This window comes from Dermacentor variabilis, chromosome 4 (assembly GCF_050947875.1).
Source record: "Dermacentor variabilis isolate Ectoservices chromosome 4, ASM5094787v1, whole genome shotgun sequence".
In the NCBI taxonomy this organism is placed as follows: domain Eukaryota; kingdom Metazoa; phylum Arthropoda; class Arachnida; order Ixodida; family Ixodidae; genus Dermacentor; species Dermacentor variabilis.
Genome location: NC_134571.1, coordinates 38170337 through 38192700, shown reverse-complemented (window position 1 = coordinate 38192700; position 22364 = coordinate 38170337). Strand labels below are relative to the sequence as shown.

Below are 22364 nucleotides of genomic sequence, written 5' to 3'. Positions count from 1 at the left end.
AGGCACTACTTCACGGTATACTTGAGACGCAGTGGTACCGCTTGTATTACAACAAAAGGTTTCCCATAGGAAGTATCTGGAGCTGCAGTGGTTCCTTTCAAAAGTGTGTGTGATAAATTTTAAAGAGAATCTTTTTTATCTGTAGCACAGGTTCTGATATATTGGCAATGTTAATCAATTTAGAGCAGTGGCGTAAAAATGAAAAAAAATGGTGCAACGAATGTCTTAGAAAGCAGTTCTCACTTAATGGGTAACGAGTCGCAGTAACTACTACTTTTTTGGTGTCCTTGCTTTACTCGTTGGGTGAGGAAGAGGGAGAAGAGGAGTGCTTGCTGGATGTAACAATGAGCATATGCTACTACTGTGAGGCAATGTCACATCAGTTGATCAACTAAGCATACATTCGCAGTCTTCCCCAGTATTACGTCATGAAGATGACACTTCTGGAAACAAGCCATGACTGTCAACAAAGCATTGTTATTTACCATCTTTGTCTCAAATTTCATGCTTTATGGCATGCTCTTATTTCTGCACAAATTCAAATAAAACAAAGCAACATGTATGTTACATTACTTGATTGTTTCTGTAATCTTCATTGCACAAGTGCAGAGATAATACAAGCGCTCTGGAATTTGATCAAACTCCGACTTGTAAAACACATTCCTATTTTATCTTTTTTAGCAACAAACAACAAAGAGTTCCACAAAAAAGAGTTAATGAAATCATCAACGAAAGAGGGCACACCTCTTTGATGGTAGATGGTGCAAGAATCCCACAGTAAGGCCTCCACTTTCGCCTCAGGATGCCCACGATACGACCAGTTGGAACCCGGTTGGATTTGGCAGGAGTACGATTTAGCTTCACCGATTCTTCTTCATCCTTATGGAAATAGAGGCATGCTTTGAACATTTGATATCAATTTGCTTTTGATAAGCTGCTTGCACAAGTATAAATATTTTTGACCAGAATTTCAGAGCCATGAAATGGTAAGAGCAATGCCCTTCAAAAGGTGCCAAACCTCCACGGCAGCAATAGAACCTCGTGAATACTCATATAATAGAATGTATTATTACAGGCTCCCCCAGCCTTGCTTCCTAGTACACTCAAGAAATAGTGCCGAAAGCTCACGCATAAACCACAATTAAGTGAGCTTGCTTTTATGGCACTCACACAAATGACCATCATTGCAGCTATTCTATTTTCATCTTTGCGTGCAACAACCTTCAGCCTTTTACACTGAATGTAACGTGTTCTTCTGTTCAATAATGAGTTCACTTATTTTATGGGTATCATCAAACAAAACTTCCCAGCTAAAGACAAGTCAGAGAAGATCAGAGTTAGTGACAAATTACCAAGCCCACTGCTCATGCACAGGCTGGTTGCATGTAACTGAAAGTCATATCATTAACTGTCTACACTTACAAGTGGTCACATAATTAAAAGATAAGCATAACATATAAAAAAAGCATGGGAGAAGAGGCTCACTGTTTTGTCCTCTTCATCTTGTGTTTCATCCACAAGAACAAGCCCAGATGGTAGCGACCACTTGTCTTCAGGAAGAATCTCCACGACAACTAAGTCCTCATGAACAGCTCTGTTGAGGTTGCTTCTACCTTGGATCAATACCTGTTGGGAAGACATGAAACAAAGATAACAGGTACATAAATCCAATGGCACTTGAAGATGCAAGGCAAGGAAAATGTGCTGAATTCGAAAAGCAGACAAAGGGGGCCTTCCACACTGTGATGTGCATAACTATGGCAGGCATCATCAGTCAATGGCCAGAAAATCACTGTAAATGACAATCTCAAGTTGTATCAAGGACAACTGGGCGAGTCAATGTGGTAACATGGTATGAGTATCATGATTAGTATGAGTATCGTAAGTGTGCTAACGATGAAACAAAATGATGACATGGAGTTGTAGCTTGCACACTGGAAGAAAGGAAAGAAAAATCAGCTAATCATGCTATATGCCGAAAAAAGAAAGTTAACAAAAAAGGAAGGAGACGAGAGAAGGAGTCACAGTGAAGAAATTAGTGCCAATGTACCACAGGCAAAGGGTGAAGCCACTGGATATTGTCTTCCAAGCATCAAAGTTCTGATTGGGCCGTAGCGACTCTCTGCCTTCATGTCTCAGCACATTTCAGATCATGCCACATCATGGTCATCGCCTGATAACCATCCATGTGCAGTCTCAAAGATGATGAACAGAGTCGCCAACGTCCCGCACCTGCGATTTGCACTGTCACAATGGCACCTGTCCAAATCCCTGCACCAACACCACCCATTGCACCATAAACATCACTGAACGTCTAGCAACCACCATTTATTCAGTTTCAGCACTAATGACAATCTCTTCAAGCTCTCAAACACTCTTTTATTGCTTATGTAGACACATGTGCAAAATTGGAATGTGGTGTTTGTTTTTGCTACACACCATTGTTCATGAATCATAGTGTTATAGCATACATTAATTTAACTTTTATCGTATCATATTAAATTAAGGATAAACTGCTGCAACATACCAGTGTAATTCTGCTAAAAAACTCATACTGATCATTAGTGACTGCCATTACAGCACCCCATCAAGAGTATGATGGGACTCAATAGAAAATTAGCGTACTTTAAACAGTTTGAGCAATAAATTATGATTACGATTCTTGGAAAACGAAAGAATGACAATGATCCTGTTACATAGGTGCCTGGAAGTGAGGGATGACAGGTTCATCTTAGCAAGCATTTCTTGCACACTATCATCAACTCTTGTGGATGATAGATGCAATGCCTCAAAAGACCACACCTCCCCTTTTGACTTCTCTCAAGTACAGCTATTCACTCTCATCTAGGAGCACAAATATTAACCGATGTTGTGAAGTTCTTGCCATTGTCTGAGTGAGCAAAACAATCCAGCACATCATACACACTCAAAATGCGAGAGAGAGAACTTACATTGCGAGATTCTTCGTTATCACCCAATACAACATTTCCTTCCAAGTAGTTGTCACGGCTAGCTTGAAACTTTCCTTGTTCAAAACGCCCACTCTTGATGCCAAGGTGCAGTTCTGCCTGAGGCAAGTGTTCAGGATAGATGCAGCGGCGATCAGCATTTTTCTGTTGGAAGGAACAACAGACACAACACTTGATAAATACATGTTACAACCAAGGGGAGTGCCCACGAGTATAGTTTTGCAGATTCACTATTAGCACACTACTCTGTCCTTCGGCAGATATTCAGAAGCACATGAAATGAAAACGAAACAAAATTAGATGAGCCCCCTTACAGCTGCTTCATCAAGTTCCAGTTTTGCAAGCTTGTCCAGGAGGCCGGGATGGTCTTTCAAGCTGCGAACATATTCCGCAACTGCAACGAAGGCAAGGCACAGAGGTCGAGTGCAATCAATACATGACAGGTCCGATGTGTTTGAAGAAATCATGCGACAGGTAATACGCACATGTGCATGCTTTGAGGCCCTGTGCCTGCGCCTTGCTGCGATTCTCTTCGTCATTGGTAAGAAGCACAACATCCACTCTATTTGTCAAGTGCTCGCAGTACCAACTGACGCTCGCGCGGATAGCACGATCATTGCGATCATTGGCACTTTCGCCGGCTTCACGTTCTATGTATGTCTCCCTGGGTGACGCACGGAAATTTGGTCATTCCGCGACCACGACACAGGTGTGACGAAGGTAATTGCGTGCAGTTACGTACTTGTGATGCTCGTTCGTAAAAACAAAGAAGTGCCGATCCCTGTTAGCCAGAATTTCACGGATGGCGTTGTAACCGGGAGCATGTCGATGTCTTAGCTCTTGCTGAACTGTCTGTAGTATTATGACGTTCTTGAAGACTGCATCTTTTAAAACATCTACCTGCGGAGATAATTAAGGATACCGTGCATTAGTTAAAATATCCATATTCTGAGTGGCAAGCGCTCAGCAGGGGCCGGCTATGACAGTTAGCTTGAGTGATACCTGATAGCTAGATTACAAACGGTTAAGAAATCTTGGCTACATACCTGATGCAAAACTACGTTAGTGTCAGGGACAACGTAGTGCGGTGATGGGAAGAGATCGCTAAAACTCTGAGGCAGCGATTCGAGATTGGGATTTTCATGCTTGCATTTCGTACAAAGTTTCGATCCACACCAAATGTCATCCCGAAGGTAGTGTTCTCTGACAACTTTGAGCACGTTCCCTTTCTTGGTTTTCTTTACGAAAGTTTTGGACGTCAGCATGTTCAAGGCTCACCTCATTAGAATCTGTGTAGTCTAAAAAAGTGCTTAAAAATATTAGAAGCGCAATAAAAATGCTACACCGCGGTGGCTTCAGTTTTCGCACACTCAAAACACACCGAGATGCCCCGGCATGAATGCTACCGCATTCCTGCAGGCGTGGCGTGTAAATTCTACCTCCATCCTGTACATTAGCAAGAACAAAAATTTTATTTTTTATTAAGTTTGATGGGTAAGAAAATTTGCCAAAATGGAATATGTTATCAAAAAAATTAACGTTAATTTGGTCTCGGCTGCGTGTTTACATATAAACCAATTTCGTATTTGTGAGCCGCGCGACCTTGAATCAGCGCGCTTTTTAAAGGGGTCATTGTGTCGTACCGGAAAGCGAATTCAGGATTACGGTAAACGTATGTTTTGGAGGGCTAAAATTTACTGATACGTGTATGAAAAACAAGGACGAGAGTTGCAGTTCTTGCTAGTAGCCTACGCCACTTGCATAAAGCAAGGCGAAACGAACACGGTTGCTTATAAACGCCGCATGCTTAGAGCAGATAGAAACAAAGATGAAGTTGATGTGAAAATGGAAAGGACTCAACATCAACATCAACAAGGAAAGGGCGGTAGCTGGGGCCACGAGCAGCGCCGAATCGCCGGGCGAGATGAGGTCAATTGTGGCGACGCTAATCCTCGCTGCTGTCGCCCTGAGGACCGCCGGCCAACAACGCGAAGAAGAGCTGCCCTTCGACGACCTCATGGCCACCATCTGCCGTTAGTATGCAACAGCGTGCACATGTGTCCATGTTTGTGCAAGTGCCGTGGAACTCGTGCCTCTCAAGCTTTTTGTTGTTTTTTTTTCCCTTCGAAACCTGTTAGAGCGCAACTTTCATCTCCTTGTCGGACAGCAGCTAAATAACTCGATCGATACACCTACTTTGCAAGTTGGTGTAGGTCTTCCGGTGAAGCAAAAATAACTGGCCTGAGCATAATTAGTGCATAACATAGTTAACTCACTCTGACCTGGATAGCTAACAGTACGAAACCAGCTTCAAAGCATAGCAAGTTACGAATTGCCAAATGAAGACTTATTTATTGAACAAGTACACACAGAACAAGCTGCCATATCTGAATCTACAATGTTTCATTTCAGGTGGTTAATAATTTGTTCAAGTGTAATGTAAGAAATAAAACTCCACAATTCTTGAAGCTTGTACAATACTAGAGCTGATACTGTGCCATGAAGTGATAGCACATTTAGTGCCACATTTCAAAACATTGCCATATCTTAACCATTGATTTAAGGGTATTTCTTTCCTATTTGCAGTTACAGTGAGCTTATCGAAGTGTACAGTATAGGACACGGTCCAATAGTTAGCCTCATATGTGGCGTGCACTATTGTTAACTGTGTTTTCGGACTGAAGCCCACCCATGTGCATATGTGCCCGTCATTCTGATGCAGTAAGCCTGCAGAAAAGCTGTTCTTTGTTAATGTTGTTGCTTTAATTTACAATTTGTTGCAGTGATGTTTACATCAAATTTTTTCTTTCTAGGTAAATATGAAAATGCCGCCGACAGAAAAGATGCTATCATGTGCGTTGGCGACCGAATGGAAATTGAAGTAAGCTTCTTCAGTCTTCCAGTGAATAAAGAATTGTCTTCATGAAACGCTATCATATTTGCAGCTGGAAGCCATTGTGACAGAGTGCCTCCAGAGACAGTACAGGTTTGGCAAAATCAGTGATCAGGCTTTTGACATGCTCTGCGACGATGACAGCAGAGTAAGTCAACAAGTTTCAACTAGGGCAAGACGTGTAGCTGCACAATGCCAGAAACTGTAGGCAGGATGCTAGGACTTTTGTCCACGAGAGGCTGTCTGACTTTTAAGGCTTTCTTTTGTACCAGAAAATGGACCGCGTCTACGACTGCGTCGATGACCAGGCAGACAGCCAAGGAGGCCGTGATTGGACTCTTGACGAGGTCACAAAATACGTCCAGGTAAAGATGTTTAATGTGCACTTCTGGTTTCCTATAGTCCAACAAGCCCAAGGTAGCTTTTATGTGTGCGTTTTCTAATTATTCTGAAGGAATTCTTTCAAAACCTCACCCATAGCAGGTAGCCCAATTTCGTTTTGTCAGTTGGATTATCTTAAGATGTCGTTATTGTTAGGCACAAAACCGCATTGTTCAGACAAGTGATTCATAAATTTTTATAAAGAATTTTAGTGTCACCTTATGGCACATGTTGCAATTATCGAATCGAAGCTTGGAAGTAATGGAGTCACGGCCAATCATCAAAGGTCCAGACTAATGCCAGTTTTGAGATATCCCCAATTCACTTGACAATATACACTGCCGTTTCTTGACTTTTCTTACAGCATGCATGGGTGGCTTAGGTACCCACAAATGCACTTCATGGAAGATCCTCGGGCCGTTTTCTCAAAACTGGTGCTATTTTCACAACTTCTACTTTGTGTACAGGACTCAATTTATGCACAGCTTCCAAATAATTACATCTGCTCAGTAAATGAAGTTAATCAGTAGAACTTCGTGAATTAATTGAGCATTGCAATTTGTTGCGTACGAGTAATGTCTGCATCTTCAGATAGTTGATTTAATGACACAATTGCTCTCTCAGCCACAGGCAATTTTATTGAAAAACTGCAGGTAGGTATATATATAAAAAAAAAACGTAACTTCATAGCACGGTCACAAATTACGCCCAGGTAACAATGTTCTCTGTGTGCAACCAATATGCAACATTTCAGCAGGAAGCTCATAAGAGTTCTTGCATGTATACACCGCAAAAATTAACAAGGTGTGAAGCTTTATTTACAAGCATTTGTGCCCAAACACATACACTAACTGGCATTTTTGTACTAATTTGTAAAAATTTTGGCTTTAGTGTTGCACTGCTCGCACTTCCACTTTTGCTACAAGATTGTATTTTCTTAATCTGCATCTTTTGTTATAACACTTCGCATCATTGTCTGCCTAGTTCTTCTGTAAAAGCAGAAAAAGTGCTGTTGTACGAGCATTATTCAGACGCTGCATGAACAATGATTAATTCCACCATGTGCGAGCAACTAAAAAGAAAAACAGTGCAGATAAGGAGTACTTCTGTTTGGGCAAGCTGGTGCAACATACTGAAAGCTTAAGCAGCATGAAAATACAATGACAAAGAACACTTACATACAGGGCCAGCGCTGTCCTCTGTGCAAGCGTTCTTTGTCATCTTTTCGCTCTGTTTAAACTTGCAGTGCCAATAACCGGTGGCAGTAGGGCAACTTCACAGGATTTATTAATACTTTAGCGCAGAATCTACAAAATGGACGGGACAGGTGCTACCATCCAAAATTCATAAGATTGTTGTTAATGCGATAATTTCATTAATCCAACATTTTGGGATCATAAAGATTTTGCATTAATGAAATATGAAATACAGAGCAGCCCTGGTGCGTTTATGATCGATGCTGTTTTCTTTACTTGCTGAAGGGTGGTGAAACCAGTCAGTGCAGCAATTCACTTATACACTGTTGTTTCTTCAAGTCCGGAATAGCCAAGCAAACAATGATGCAAGTGTTTTATTGAACGAGAAAGACTAGAACAATGTGATCTTGCAGTAGAATCAAAGTGCAAACAAAGCATTAGTAAGTATAAACATTTTTTGAAAGCAATTAGAATAAAAACGCCACTCATTGTACAGGCATTGAATTCTTTATTATTGTGTACGTGCCAACCAGAAAGTGTGTCACTGCCTTACGGCGTGGCAGACATGTCAAAACGAATGGAGCACTCTAGCAGACGATACTGCAAGTTGCAAGCGCATTAAGCACATGCGTCTACCCTGGCATTTCACTACTCTACCCCACCACAAAGCATTGACACACTGTCAGGTTGCTGCTCACATGGTATTCATAAAGAATTGAGTGTCTGTACATTGACGTTAGGAAAAGCCAAGAGCAGCAGTGTAGTGTTCTGTTATAAGGTAGAGAAGAAGAAGAAAGGACAAGCATTTTTTTACACACAGTCTCATGTTTATTGGCAAAAGTGCTCTGGTTAAGTCAACGATCACATCATATGCTAGTCCCTTAAACTGTTCAACACATGGTTCTTGGATCTTTCAAGATAACGGCAGTCAGCATTTCTTGCTCTGCTGTTTCATTTACGGATGTTACTTTGCGCATGTGCTCGACTAGCTGCATCTGTCCATTAGTCTTGACACACTAGTGCCCTCTATCACCAACACCATTCATCATTCAATAGGTGGCAGAGGAACGATTCAATGTTGTTCTTTAATGATTTAACTCTCCCTTTAATTTTCATCACAAACGCAGCAAGTCATACCGGAATGGCATCTACCGGGATTACGACAGCTAGATCTTGTAACAAACAAAACAGATACAAGAAAAACATTTGACAAACACTTGAGGCGCCTGTGCTTTCAAACAAAAAACAAACTCAACCCACCATGCACGACCGTAGCTGTATGCATGAGCATGTCCAGGAAGTTGACACTGCCGATTCTTTTATTCTCTCCCTGCAGCTCTGCTGAAGAATACGGCGTGCAGAAGACCAAATAAAGAGACGGTGGGAAGAGGCCCATGAAAGTTGCATGACCCCCCCACCCCCAGACTGCACACACACAGTTCTCTGCCGCTTGCTGCACAGGGCACGGCCTCCCTCAAAGGACCCCCTCCCCCCCTGCACAACTTTTTGTTTCGTGGTCCAGTGGCGGCTTCAGCCAGACTGGCAGAGCAGTGTCTTCCTACTGGGGGACCGGAGGTGCCAGCTGGGACAGCACGTTTATTGTCTTGTAGAGCAGGTTCCTCAGGAACATTGGGCAGCCTGGCCTTGATGCGTAGTACTCTGTCACCAGACGCAGCTCGTGGAAGACGGTCCTGTGCAGGTGGAAGGGAGCAGATGTTTCGCTGTCGGTTGGGAACATGTCATAAAGAACAGGAAGCAGGAGCAAGTACCAAGTTGCTGAGCTCCCATATATCTCGAACAACACTGGGGCCTCATTTACTAGCTCTAGCTCTCTCCCTGCTTCATTTTCTGAAATAGTAGTGTTCCTTCTTAACCTTATACTTTTTCCATCACTACTACACCGAAGGGTGTACATAAATCATAAGCGTAAGATGACTAAGTCTCCTTTTTTTAATGTAATCTCATTAAAAAAGAGGAGTTGGGCAATGCCTGCCACTGTGCATCGGTCTGAGCACATTTGCATTTCCCACGCTTTGCCCGTGCTTGACATTTGTGCAGCGAGCTTTCACTGCTGCTGTGCAAACTAAAATGTATACTGGAGCTATCAGCCATAAGATACCATTCGTGTTTCACGTGAAAGCCCTAAAGATTTATTTCATCATATTTATTTATGTATTCAAAATACCCCCAAAGGCCCTCATTATGAGGGTTTTACATGGAGGGGGGAAGGCACAGGCGTAGAGGCATTGGTCACAGGTTAGACATTGTACACAAATAAAACAAAAGTAGAATATATAGTGACAACATTGGTAATTTACAAAATTGCAGAGAACACATTAGGACATATTAGAAGCATAAGGCCACCGAAAATGAAAAGCAAACAGCAACAGACATCACCGAAAAAACAACAACACTAAGGTAAAAAAAAGAATGGAAAAGAAAGACTTGACATGCGGCGCAACTCAGTTACCGCATCTGTAGACAGTTTCATCTTAGAAAAGTGCACCATGGTTTGCACACCAGCGACAACAGATTAAGTAGTAAATGAGTCTAAACGAAGGCCTCCCGAGGTTGTTGCTCATGCCAGACAGCATGACTTTTTCAAAGCAGATACACATTTAATTTACTTTTCACTTGTGTGCAGGCTGTGCCCAAGAAACCCAGACTCGACACAAAAGTGTGGTCCTTATATGAGCATAGCATATGGTATATGAGAAATTGATAATTCCATCTGTAATATTGAAAGAGCAATCTGCATCACTCAGTCAATTAACACTAGGATTGCACTTGCATTTTGTGAATCCAATGTGCAAGAGGAAAGCGATACTTTGAGCTGGATCACAGCAGAGTTGTCATACACAGCACCCAGATGAAGCAGTGCATCATATAACTCCTTGTTATAATTCTATGCAATGTGGAGAGAGCCAAGTCATTCAATGTCTAGGTTTGCAAAGGGTGAAAACACATAGTAATGCTTGTGCCAAGTTAAATGAGCTGCTGTATTGTGTACTGAGTGATTTCTATGAAAAGGCATGAAACTGCAGCACCCACAGCCGCGTAATGAACTACAGTCGAACCTCAATATAATGAACATGGATATAACGAAGCAAATAAAGATAATGAGGATCCACTACACCCTGTAAAGGTGGCTGACCAGAGAAGCTGCTATGGTGGCATAAATTATGTTGGTGCAGAATTTTGTTGGTATGTAACTATACATATAATTGTCTATATGTCATTTACGCAAAATACAAAAATATCTGGCACATACTACGTCACACATACACAGAGCTAACGCCGGAGGGCTTTTACGAGGCCACTCTAAAGACACAGGTGTTGTCGACACAGCTGCGATGGAGTGCCGTTTAGATGCAGTGCCATTAAACCAAGCCTCGACGCGGGCAACAATATGCATTGACCAGGGCGCAGTCCAACGGAGTACAAGAAACAAAACATATTTGTTTGTAATTTGCAATTGAGCATACTTCCTAGTTAATTAGGTGAATGAAACTTGGAAGGACTAGAGTTTTATTCTAGTAGACAAACATGGGGCTGTTCATTTCCCTCCCATAGATGCCCATGTATTGACAGTGGACGGGAATTCCACAATATTTACAACTTCACTGTGAACTACGTAATTATGAAAAGTAAATGAAACTCCACATAATGTTAGAGTCATCTTAGTGACTAATTGTCATATAATTTGCTTCAGGATAGTTTCGGTAAAGCAAGAGTTACAGCCATTTTCGGTAACCATACTCTCTCCAAAGGTGCCCATGTATTGACAGCAGATGGCAATTCTGTAACGTTTACAACTTCACTGTGAACTAATTATGACAAGTAAATGAAACTCAGCATAATGATAGAGTCATCTTCGCGGCCAATTTCAGTATGATTTCTTTCCAAGATAACTACATTAGATTGAGAGCGACAGAGCACTCGTGAGAAAGTTGGCTTTGCCGCAACGTGTTTTCTGTTCGCTGCCATGGTTTTCTCGGAGGGAACCCATAGACAGCTTCGCTGTAACAACTTTTGTCTTGCTGCTATTACAGTGTAATAGATCTTCTTATGAATATAGCTTAAAATGAATATCGGATATAACTACATCTGATATAGCTTAGGAAGCCATTTTTGTGTAAAATGCGACATTATTCTAATGAGGTTTGACTAAACATCAGCAAATTCATTACTTACACATTGGAAATTTAGTTAATGTACACTGCAAGTAATAGGGTTTTGTTTAATGTTTTGTCATCAAATGTTGTAATGCATGGACCATGGCAAATTATCTGCAAGCAAAATATCAACAGTTATTGCATGTAGTAACAATTATTTCTAATGGTGAACCACTGCTGTTGCAAGTAAAGATCAGTGTGAAGCCCTGTTAAATGTCACAGCAACTTAACAACATTGTTGTTTACTTTGATGTATGCTCAAACAAGGGAAGTCAACCGATTCTCAGATAGGCTTAATTAATCATGCAAGAGACCGGACTCTGTATAAAAGGCTATTAGATGTTGTATTATATAGAATGCAATTTAAATAAAGCAATAAAAGTAGCAAGTCTAGCAGAAAGCATGGAGATATGCCCAACTGTATCTTCTAAATGTTAAGACTTTACAGGAGCAAAATTATCACAATGTGTCTGATCAAATACAAGAAAGCACAAATGGAGAATGATAAAGAGGGTATTGTGAATTAGTAGGTTTAACTTTTTACTAACACATGCTGAAGAAGCAAGATAATTGGGTTTAAGAAAAAAAAGCATAGACTGGATGTCTGATATCCGCGCTATCCACCAATCACACATCCATGGGTTTCCCAATATTCATGTGTGGCATATCCATCAAAGTCTAACATAAACAGGCTAGATGTAAAGCTTTCAATTTTAGGTTCGCACATTTCTGATATCCATATTATCCACAAATCACACATATCAATGTGGAGGAGGAGGAAAGGAAGAGAGAAGGCAGGAATGTTAACCAGAAATGTGTCTGGTTGGCTACCCTAAACTGGGGGACAGGAAAGGGGAATGGAAAGATGAGATAGAGAGAGGAGAGGGGGAAGGAAAGACATGCTGAGTTTGCGCACATTTGCTGGGGGCCTTGCCAAGTGAAAGGCATTCACCCAGGCCAGTCACCCTCAAGAAATGTACAGGCGCCCAAATCTTTAACTGGCGTGCGCGAGCGGCGACTTTTCCGTGCGTCAGCGCCGTATGACGGCGCGCGGCTGGAAAGAGTCTGAGGCTAAGCGCATGCGGACAAAGCGCGCTCAGCTGGGCCCATCGTCTGCTAAGCTGTTTCCAGCCTCGCCTCGTCATACGGCACTGACGCACGGAAAAGTCGCCGCTCGCGCACGCCAGTTTAAGATTTGGGCGCCTGTACACATCAATGTGCCTTCCAAAGATGAGGTGTAGGTGATATCCATCAAAGTCAGACATAAATAGGCTAGATGTATTATAGCCTACCTGAGACCATGCAGAACATTACAAAACAGATTGTTTGATTCTAAAGCTTTCCATTTCAGGTTCACACAATATATTTTCTAATTTATCAACAATACAGGTATGTATTTAGTGCTTAGTGCCCCAACTTGTACAATGGAATAACATTGGTAAATTTTGTGGCTGCAGAGATGATGCTATAAGTTAGCAATTGGTAACACAACTTATCAAGAAGTTGGCACAGCAAGCTGCACAAGAAGAAGAGAAAATAGCAATACAACTATAGTAAGGTACAACTATAGAAAAAAAGGGGAGGCCCCACCCAGATGACCAAAGCGCGACAGCCACTGTGACTAAAATAGTCCCGCTCAAAAAACCGTGCTTCTAAAATGCATAATTCTCAGTATAAATAAAGACTTGTATTTTGATGACTGGTTTGGTAGAGCTCTCGTAATTGGAATGCTACAGCACCTACCGGATCTCAAGAGAAAAATAACCCCGTGCCTTCTACAACACTGCACGTCCTCTGCTTTTTAGCTTCATTGAAAGGGGAAAAAATGGAGCAGCTCTGCATGGCTTTTACGCTGGTTTACATGGACACGGCACATTTACTACTCATTTTCCAAGCTTAAGATGAATCAGTTGCTATTTAACAAGTACCTAAAAAAATGTGTTTATCGAAACCACTACAAACCTGGTCGAGAAGACGATCAAGGCAGGAAAGGTACAAAAAGTGCTTCATTCATTGTTTTAAACAAATACTCTTGGTTTTAAATAGCAGAAAATTCATATATTTTTTGGTTTTATGTTTTCCCAAACTTATTTTCAAGAATGTGATAGGTTTTTTTTCTTTTTCACTCTTTTTTTTTACAGAGAGACGGTACACGAACACGCCCGCCACTAACAGTAGGAACCAGACTTTGGCAAACTTTCCTCGTCGTAAATTCACTTTGGAACAAAACAAAACACCATGGAACAAACACGTAGGATGTTTGTTTGTAACAGTGTGTCGCCGTGGGGTCCTGTTTTCTGATGACGCGTACCGTAGCATCAGCGATGCTCGCTGCAATCTTTGGTCGGCGGATCACGGCTCAGAATAAACGCATGTGGCACGAATGGTGCATCGTAAGCTCGCAATAATATTTCCGGCATGGTAGACCACCACAAACAGTTAAGAATTCGCTTTGACGAGGGGCAGACGCACACGACAGAGGTGACTCGGCCCAGTTCGAAGCACGGGCGGCCACCTTCTCCATTGGCGGGGTCATCGGCCGTCCGGCTCGTGACGCCAGTCTAGAGTGCGCGCCTATTTGTGGAGGCTTGTGTGCATCCGCCTTGGAGGAGTAAACGCCCCTATTTTTCTGAAGTTGCCTTCAACTGTAGGGCCCTGTTTACTGCTGAGCAAGTTCCACAGAAACACTAAGAAGCCTGGTTCTGTGTGTAAGCATGAACTTACTTTACCACTCGGCCAACTCAGTGCAGCAGTCCTTTACACTCAAATGACTTGCACTTTGTAACTGCATCTTGAGCTCTTCCACGCTCTCCATGACAGTCTGGTGTGTTACTGCCAATGAGCGTTTCAAGTGATGAATTCTATCTCAAACTAATGCTGTTTCAGGCATGCATCTGCACATCTATAGGGCAAACATTAGTGCAGAAATGCAAAGCATTGGCCCCTGACTCTTTCAATACCACACCTATAAAAACCGATAAATTTGATCGACAGTTTTTCAATGCACAGTTAAGCATTTCTGCTGAAATTCTTCTACTAGCAGCATCATTTGCATTGTCTGAAATGATGACTGAATTTTAACTATCTGTCAAAGTTTCCAATTTTTGACAGGTTGGGGAGCCTGGAAAAATAACACTTCGACTGGGGGTATTGTCGAAACTAGCTTCCAGTGCTCCTAGCACTTCAAGAAAAAGATGCAAAATTTGCACTTTGGTTGACTCTGCAACTTAATTTTTATGCGACAGCAGCAGTAAAGACACAGAAGCTCGTCTCGGGTTGTCAATTTTCTGCTCCACCGTATAGGCTGTTTTAACAATATCTCAAACAACAGCAGATGCTCATGAGTGCGTGACAATTTGAGAATTATGCTAAATTAATATCAAGTGCAACTTTATTTTCCTCACTGTGGGTTGTTATTATCCATCGGCACTTCGACAGCGTATGCATAAGCTATTATGAGCAATCCTTCCTGTCTTGTGGGGTTTTCACTCACAGAAGAGCATGCAGTCGATATCAGACTAACCTTCAACCGAAGCTTGACTAGCAGTCTAATCTCAAGCAGAAAACAGCGCTAAACAACAGGATGAAGGGAAGGACACGGACCACAGCAGAGAGAGGGACACAGGCCACTAATGAATAAGGGCATTTGCACATGTGGTGTTCAAAATAGTAGGAGATCAGACTGCGGAAGAGTGCACATTTGGGCTGGTTGGTTCATGATTACAAGCAGAAAACAGTGCGGTCTGTGTCCCTCTCCATCCTGTCATTTAGCGCTGTTTTCTTCTTGTAATCATGAACCAACCAGTTCAAATGTGCACTCTTCCGTAATCTAAATCTCCTACCATTTTGAACACCACCTGTTCAAATGCCCTTGTTCATTACTGTGCAATATTGTGCAACACTCCACATTACTGTACAGCACTGTACAGACTGAGCAAAGCATGTGGAGGCTCCAGTGACAGTTGAACACACACTACACCACCTTGCTTCTACAGAAAAGCTGATTAAAGGCAACAACCAAGTACGAGGAGGCACCGGCATTCTCCCTGAACTGGCAACTGCTTTGCGAGCCTAAAGAATGCAGTAAAAAACAAACCAGGTGCCTGCTGCAATGAGTAAAAAGAAATGCTCCCTGAACAATAGGAACTTACCTGTTTCCACATTTGCAAAGCAACTCCTTTCTCGCATAGCATGGGCATCACTATGACTTGTATTGATGCCAATAAATCTTCATCAGAATTTTTTTGCTTGATCTGATTTACAAAAGTTGGGAACTAGGAACCAGGTGCATATTTTGTATACTTCAGATTTTTTTCCAATGAATACTTTACTCAAAATAGAAAATCACTACTTTGTGTTCCTTGAGGTGCTTCTTTGAAGCTTCACCTCAAGGCACCAGTGATCACGATTCAAAACATCAGTGATCAAGCCATAATTTTGTGCATCCCAGCATATGTTGTGACTACTATAGTACGTCTTGAATTAAAATTATAGAACATAAAAGCACAGAAAATGAGCACATTTCTAGCAGTAACGAAGGAGTTAAGCCACAAATCTAGCATAGAAGGAGGTAGTGATTGGCATATGGAACTGTACGTACCTTGTGTAGGGATTGCGACGAGAGGAATAACGAAGGCTCAGAAAGCGGTAGTAAACAAATGGAGTCAGCAAACTGCTCCGTCCACTGCAAAACCATATAAACCATGTACTTGCACTTGCCTCTCCAAGCTACACCTAAGAAAATGCTCATAAATAAGACCACAATAACACATTTCTGCAAAATGTGACATTAAACCTAAATTGCCACTGGTAGTCCTAAATGTAGCTTTGTATTATTTATTTATTTATTCTTTTACAGAGTACCTACATCACCATAAAGGCACCACGTAGGGGGGAACAAAATATAACCAGTAATACAGAAAAGCTTTAGGACAGATATACTCACAAACAGAAGCACTACAATAGCTGTTAGAGAAAGGCATACAAGGAATGTGAAACTAACAGGTTTCAAGATATATAACACATACATTTGTTTTACAAGAGCGCTGTCACAGCATAGAATAGAATAGTTTGTTATTGTGTCCTCATTAAGGATAGATGATGGTCAGCACACCAACTTCTTGAACCTGCAAGTTTTTTTTTTTTTTTCTAATTATGACCTTTTTTATTCTGAGCAGGGCTACCTTATGGCAAGGTGAAAAACAAAAAAAAAATATTAGAAAGATTTCTTGATAACCAGTTTTTACATGTGGTGTGATCAAAGCAACACTGTAATTAGAAGGAAGTGAAAACTAGTCTAACACAGTCACAGCAGTTCTTGAAAGCACAAATATTATGGCATTTGAACAGAACTTCTTCTTGGGCAAGTTAGATCTTATGTAAAGCAATAACCCTTGCGTTAACATGGCAAACACAAGAAAGATGATGCTCTGTACGATTCTACAAGCTATTGTGCAAAGCTACTGTAAAAGCTAATGCACAAGTGTTTGTCCCATCAACTTTCTTGTGTCTGCCACGTTAGTGCTATTTTTCTTGCTCTGAATGGTAGTGTTTCAACATTAGCCACTTGACAGGCATGTAACAGCAAGTCCTAAAATTTATCCAATGATGCAGAACAAATCCAGCACCTCTTAAATATACGTTACTTACATTTCATAAAAGAAATGGCAAAAGTGTGCATTCAAACTATGGCACATCAAAATTTCCAGCATTGAGGAAAAAAAAATATTTTTTTTTCTAATTTCCCACTGAGAGTATCAAAATACAAGCATTTAGAGGTACAAAATATTTTATAGCAGCACTGTTTGAAGGCACACTGCTTTTAATAGCTCTCCATGTAATAAAGGACCAAAGGAGCCAAAGTTCAATGCAGTACTTATATTTTTAGAAATTAGCATGTAAATAAAGCCATATAAAAGGAAACAGCTGTTTAAAAGGCACATACTCGTAAAACCTCAGGTGCGATAATGCCAGCTCTAGTAATGAACAAGTTACTTAGGTGCACCTGCTCTTATTGCCCCGTTATTGAAGTTATATACGCCCAATGTGTCATAGTGAAGACTTTGTTTTTTCGTATTTCCTCGGCACTTTCTTCTCCTCCTAGCTTTAAGTAAATGCGTCCACTGGTGGTCCTACATCACACTAAATATTAGTCAATCTAAACCTATCATATCAATTATCCACACCATACCACACTATACACACAGTACACCTGCTGTAACCTATTTCAGTGAAATTAACGAGAGCAAAGAATACTTTATCAGTCTACACAAATTTTGTGTTCCTCTTTAGTGTCCATTTAATGAACTCCAGATGGCCAAATTTAATCCTGGAACCTCCTGTGCAGTGTGTCTCAGGACGGCAAACACATCTTGCTGCTCCAGGATGGCAAACACATCAATTTTCAATTTTCACGTATGGTACCTAACGTAAGGAAGTAATCACAGCTTGACAGCAAATTTTGCTCGGGGATGGTACTGCTGCAACAGTGTTTATTACTATAAGTGGCAGGACCAGCACTGAGCAGTTTCAACATAGCACAAGCATGAGGAAGGCGATGGTTAGGCTCTCTCCGTCATTACACCGTATATGAAACATTTGACAAGGCAGTCCAATAAGCCTAAAGATGCTTACAAGAAGAAAAAATGCTTGTATCCTCACAAGCATTTGACGTTGTGTACAAATTCACTACTCTTTGTGTAGTGATGAATTCTTCAGTAAACGCACTACACATTAGCATGAAATGTAAAGAGCAAATTCTGGGTTTTAATGCCTAAAACCTACACATAAATTCCATAATAACGCATGGAACCTGACTAAGCATGCTGTATCATGAAATCATGCTATATAAACTTGCCCAAACCTACAACCAACATGTGGTCTACGGGATACACTGTGGTGAGGGGTTCTGAATTAATTTCAACCGCTTTAGGTATCTTATGTGCACCAAAAACACGGCACATAAATGCCTTAAAAATGCATCTGCAATGGCCAGGAATTCATACTGCAGCCCTGTGCTCAGCAGCTGGACACCATATCCACCATAAATTATAGAGATGAGTTAGACAATATAGAGGAAGTATCTTAAGAGCCAAAACTTCAGCTTTCTTACTTCAAGATAAGCTTGCTCATGTTCTGACTTTATGCTTGTACATAATCTTTCTTACAAGTCAGATACAACAGCATTTTAAAGAAGTACTAGCATATGATTTCGAAGTTGCAAGAACTCTACTCCACACTTCTCACACGAAAAAAAGTATGATACTAAACAAGTACGAAGTTGACACTTCCCAGTATCTTTTTTTTTTTCAAGACTTCATTCGTACCTTTATTTAGCACAAAAAGAAAGTAAAAGCTCATGTCAATACTCTTTTAATGCAATACAGAAGCCTTAATACGTACGACAGAACGCTGAACACTGTCAGTGGCATGAGAAAGATTTCAGTGAATGCCACAAGTCGAAGGATGTTTCTTCCCTGGTGGTCCAGCAGGTTCACCAACCAGGTGCCAAGAAGACCAGAACGGCCACCAAACTTCTGCATGATGGAAAACACCAAACATTGGCAATGTCTGCATATGTGGTAGCTTCAATGAGAAGTACTTACGTCCAGCAAGGTCAGTGAAAAGCTCGCGGAGTGGAGGAGAGAGAAGAGAAACACAGGCAGCAGCACCACTGCACAGTTAAGTCAAGGTTCCAAAACAGCATAGCAAATTTAGAAATGTGTAGCACGCACCATGGGTAAGAGCGACACAGCTGTGCAATTGAAATGCTGGGAACACAGCCAACTGGGAACTGGGGAGGGATAGTATGTACAGGTCATAAACGTGGTCATTCAGTTATTCCAGACAATGACATGCTTCTCAAAGGGCTCCACACCAGGCCCCACTGCAAACTCTGGTTAAACACTGGAAGCTGTAGGGAACTGTCTAGGGTGTGCCTTACCACAAACATTCTTCAGATTGGCTCATTATTAGAGAAGATAGAAGAAATTGAAATGCTGCGTTGCCTTAATGCCAGGAGGCAAGCTTCACTGCCAACATGGACTTTTGCCGCCTACCGCTACTAGTGTTCACAATTAGCCGTGGCTGCTTAGACGCTTTGGTATTGGGCTGCTAAGCATGAGGTCGCGGGATTGAATCCCGGCCCTGGCGGCCGCATTTCGATGGGGGCAAAATGCAAAAGCTCAGATTTAGGTGCATGTTAAAGAACCCCAGGAGGTACAAATTTCTGGAGTCCAACATTACAGCATGCCTCGTAATAAGGAAGCGGTTTTGGCACACAAAACCCCATAATTAAAAAACAAAAATTAGTGTTCACAAGTGCCTTTTCTTCTGTGCCTTCTACCACATTGAAGCTGAGGGACTGTGTCATGTCTATGCTGCAAGACCCGCCTCCTTTTTTCCTTGTCCTCCTCTTTTTATATGCAGTGCACTACCAGTGGCAGTATATTGTGGGTTCTGTATTGGACAATTTACCGAGGTCCCGTGCAACAATTGGTGACATCCCAAGCAGTGTGTTTTACACAAGAGGCATTTGTACGTGCGATCTTGGCTTTCTGCCTGGAAGAGCAGCTCCCTTGAGAGGAAAGGTGCACAGGATTCTGTTCGAAATTTCGGCTGTTTCATGCCATACAGCCATGCCATACTTCAAGAACACGATTGCCACTGCGTGATCAAAGTGCTGCACTTGCCTGTTTGCAGTGCCCGAACTTAGTGAGGTGCCCTCGAACACACTTTGATCTCCAAGCTATGACCAATTCAGTTTTAATTCACAATGCAACATATCTTTCAGACTACAGTAGATGACTGAGCATGTTTAGATGCAAAAATTTAATGTTGATGATTGGCATGACTGATGCAGAACTTTAGTTTCCAAATTTGTCCATTAGGACATAGAAAGCGACACCAATGATCACTATTTCGAGTTTTACGAATTTCACTTGCACATCTGGTTTTCAGAAAGGAAAAAAAGCAAGTGGCTGATAATTGGTGCCTGGCTAGAACAATTATGAGGAAAATATGGAGGGAAGTAACAAGTATTTTGTTAATTTGGCAATGGTGCAACTAATTAAGATGTAATAGCCTGGGTCGTGCCACATTATGAACTCTGGGCTTACTAAAACTCCACTATGACTGCCAGTTTCTTATATCCACTCTGTCTATTAATATTAATCTCTCCACGGACATTAGGAAGCCTTAGAAATAGTGGGCCCAAGCATACCCAAAACCATGCTTGTACTCTTTTGTACTCCTTTTGCATTCCATTGTATACATTTCTGTGTTATTTTGTACGCCTGGCAGTTTGTATCCCCTAACTTTGGGTGCACAAAACAACTACATAATGTTATTTTTTTCAGCGGTAAAGACGACAGAGCTGTGTATTTTGAAAACTTCTGAAGCAAAATGAACCTTTCCAAGGATACATGTCATGGGCTGGGCAAACAAGAAGATGAGTGAGTAGAAAAGGTAGTGGCAGCTGTCCTCAATCAGCAGCTGGCTCAAGAACATTCTAGAGAGCTGAATGCTCGGCATCCGCTGGTGTAACCGCAGCGCACTTGTGGCAGCGCTGCTTATCAAAGCGCGCTGGTAACAGGTGTATGGGTTGGCACTGGAACGAGGAAAATAAAGTAAGGAATGTCGTCGATCGAAACGCCGCTAAGCCGAATTCAGTGCGAAAAGTAGGGCATGGGAAAAGCACCGTCGGAGCATACTTACTCGAGCAGTGGAATGATGTACAGAAGCGTGAACACCACGGAACACATACGCGTGAACCACAGCAAGCTTTCGATCTTGTGGATGGACATGTGGTTCTGGAAGGAAATCGGCAGACGCGGGATCGCTCGCACAAGTAACGAGGGCTCATGTGTGAATAACGGAGCAGTTGATAGCAAAGTTGATACTCACAATGACTTCTGATAAACCGCGTGGTGTGGCGGACGTCGACCTTTCCGTGTTTTCGTCACCCATTTTGCCGCAGGTAAGTAGGTCTGGCGAATAGACGCTGGTCCTAAATATTCGATTTCCAGAATAATCCTGCTACTGTTCAGTGTGCTCTGAAATGAAAAGGCGCGTTGCAAAAACTGCGTGCACTTAACTCTGCGCTTAAGTTCAGTCTCAATGTGGGGTAGGAAAGGAAAATAAAAGTCGCGCTTATGTTATCAACAGTTTAGCTGCACGCGACTGGGAATAAACCTCAGCGTCGACGCTAAGTAATGCGACAACTGAGGTTTAGTCAGTGTAACAGCAGTGAAACACATACCGAGAATGAAACTCAGCCTCTGAAAATCCGGTGGCTCAGAAACTGCAACACATTTTTGCGCTGAAAAGGAGTTTGCTCTACCGCAAAAGTGCTGCTATTCACATACCCCCGTTGCACATACCCACAGCTGAAAATTCGATTCAATGTAGCCAGACTGCGCACGCGTCATCGACTAGTTTTCGCGGATTATTCTAAGCGACAGGAACGCAGCATGGGCTGTGTGGCCAATGGTGTGGCTAAGGTCCCTTGCGTTTTGCAACGCCAGGAAGCCAGGCTCTACAACCTCGAGGCTGTAGTCGTCTTTTTTCTTATTGCGCATAGCGTTCCGATGCTTGTGATGCCAGTCTGGAGCCCTTGACTTTCCTCTGCCGAAAGCTTCCAACGTTAAAGGGCAGCCCTTCTCGAAGCATGTACAGTATGACAAGTTCCATAACATCACTGAGGTTACCCGCCGTGGTTGCTCAGTGGCTATGGTGTTGGGCTGCTGAGCAC

General features: G+C 41.9%; 3 protein-coding genes across 3 annotated transcripts in view; 1 reads left to right on the top strand and 2 right to left on the bottom strand.

Moving 5' to 3' along the window:
* Dis3 (exosome complex exonuclease RRP44-like protein Dis3) overlaps positions 1-4377 on the bottom strand; it is a 55529-nt gene extending 51152 nt beyond the window's left edge. The window contains exons 1-7 of the mRNA XM_075688697.1: positions 4016-4377; positions 3712-3869; positions 3455-3633; positions 3284-3363; positions 2952-3113; positions 1486-1626; positions 745-879 (exon numbers count right to left, since the gene is read on the bottom strand). Of these exons, the coding sequence (XP_075544812.1) occupies positions 745-879; positions 1486-1626; positions 2952-3113; positions 3284-3363; positions 3455-3633; positions 3712-3869; positions 4016-4234 (1074 nt within the window). The 5' untranslated portion in view covers positions 4235-4377. The remainder of the gene's footprint in view (positions 1-744; positions 880-1485; positions 1627-2951; positions 3114-3283; positions 3364-3454; positions 3634-3711; positions 3870-4015) is intronic.
* A 229-nt stretch (positions 4378-4606) lies between these two features.
* On the top strand, positions 4607-6305 carry LOC142578186 (uncharacterized). The gene is made up of 4 exons (XM_075687588.1): positions 4607-5002; positions 5783-5850; positions 5915-6010; positions 6135-6305. The coding sequence occupies exons 1-4, from the start codon at positions 4894-4896 to the stop codon at positions 6303-6305; spliced, it is 444 nt and encodes a 147-aa protein (XP_075543703.1). The 5' UTR covers positions 4607-4893.
* A 554-nt stretch (positions 6306-6859) lies between these two features.
* Kr-h2 (transmembrane protein 33-containing Krueppel homolog 2) lies at positions 6860-22028 on the bottom strand. The gene is made up of 8 exons (XM_075688696.1): positions 21873-22028; positions 21518-21666; positions 21329-21423; positions 21037-21221; positions 19219-19286; positions 19016-19149; positions 16215-16298; positions 6860-9130 (listed from the first exon to the last, which is right to left on the bottom strand). Exons 2-8 carry the CDS (start codon positions 21578-21580, stop codon positions 8998-9000), a joined length of 762 nt encoding a protein of 253 aa, XP_075544811.1. The 5' UTR covers positions 21581-21666; positions 21873-22028; the 3' UTR covers positions 6860-8997.
* Positions 22029-22364: the final 336 nt, after the last annotated feature.

Coding starts and splice junctions, on each gene's coding strand:
- LOC142578186 (XM_075687588.1), top strand. CDS start 4,894: ATGAGGTCAATTGTGGCGACGCTAATCCTCGCTGCTGTCGCCCTGAGG. Junction 5,003..5,782: donor CCTCATGGCCACCATCTGCC/GTTAGTATGCAA, acceptor TTTTCTTTCTAG/GTAAATATGAAAATGCCGCC. Junction 5,851..5,914: donor GCGACCGAATGGAAATTGAA/GTAAGCTTCTTC, acceptor TCATATTTGCAG/CTGGAAGCCATTGTGACAGA.
- Kr-h2 (XM_075688696.1), bottom strand. CDS start 21,580: ATGGGTGACGAAAACACGGAAAGGTCGACGTCCGCCACACCACGCGGT. Junction 21,222..21,328: donor TACATCATTCCACTGCTCGA/GTAAGTATGCTC, acceptor TCCTCGTTCCAG/TGCCAACCCATACACCTGTT. Junction 19,150..19,218: donor TTTCACTGACCTTGCTGGAC/GTAAGTACTTCT, acceptor TCCATCATGCAG/AAGTTTGGTGGCCGTTCTGG.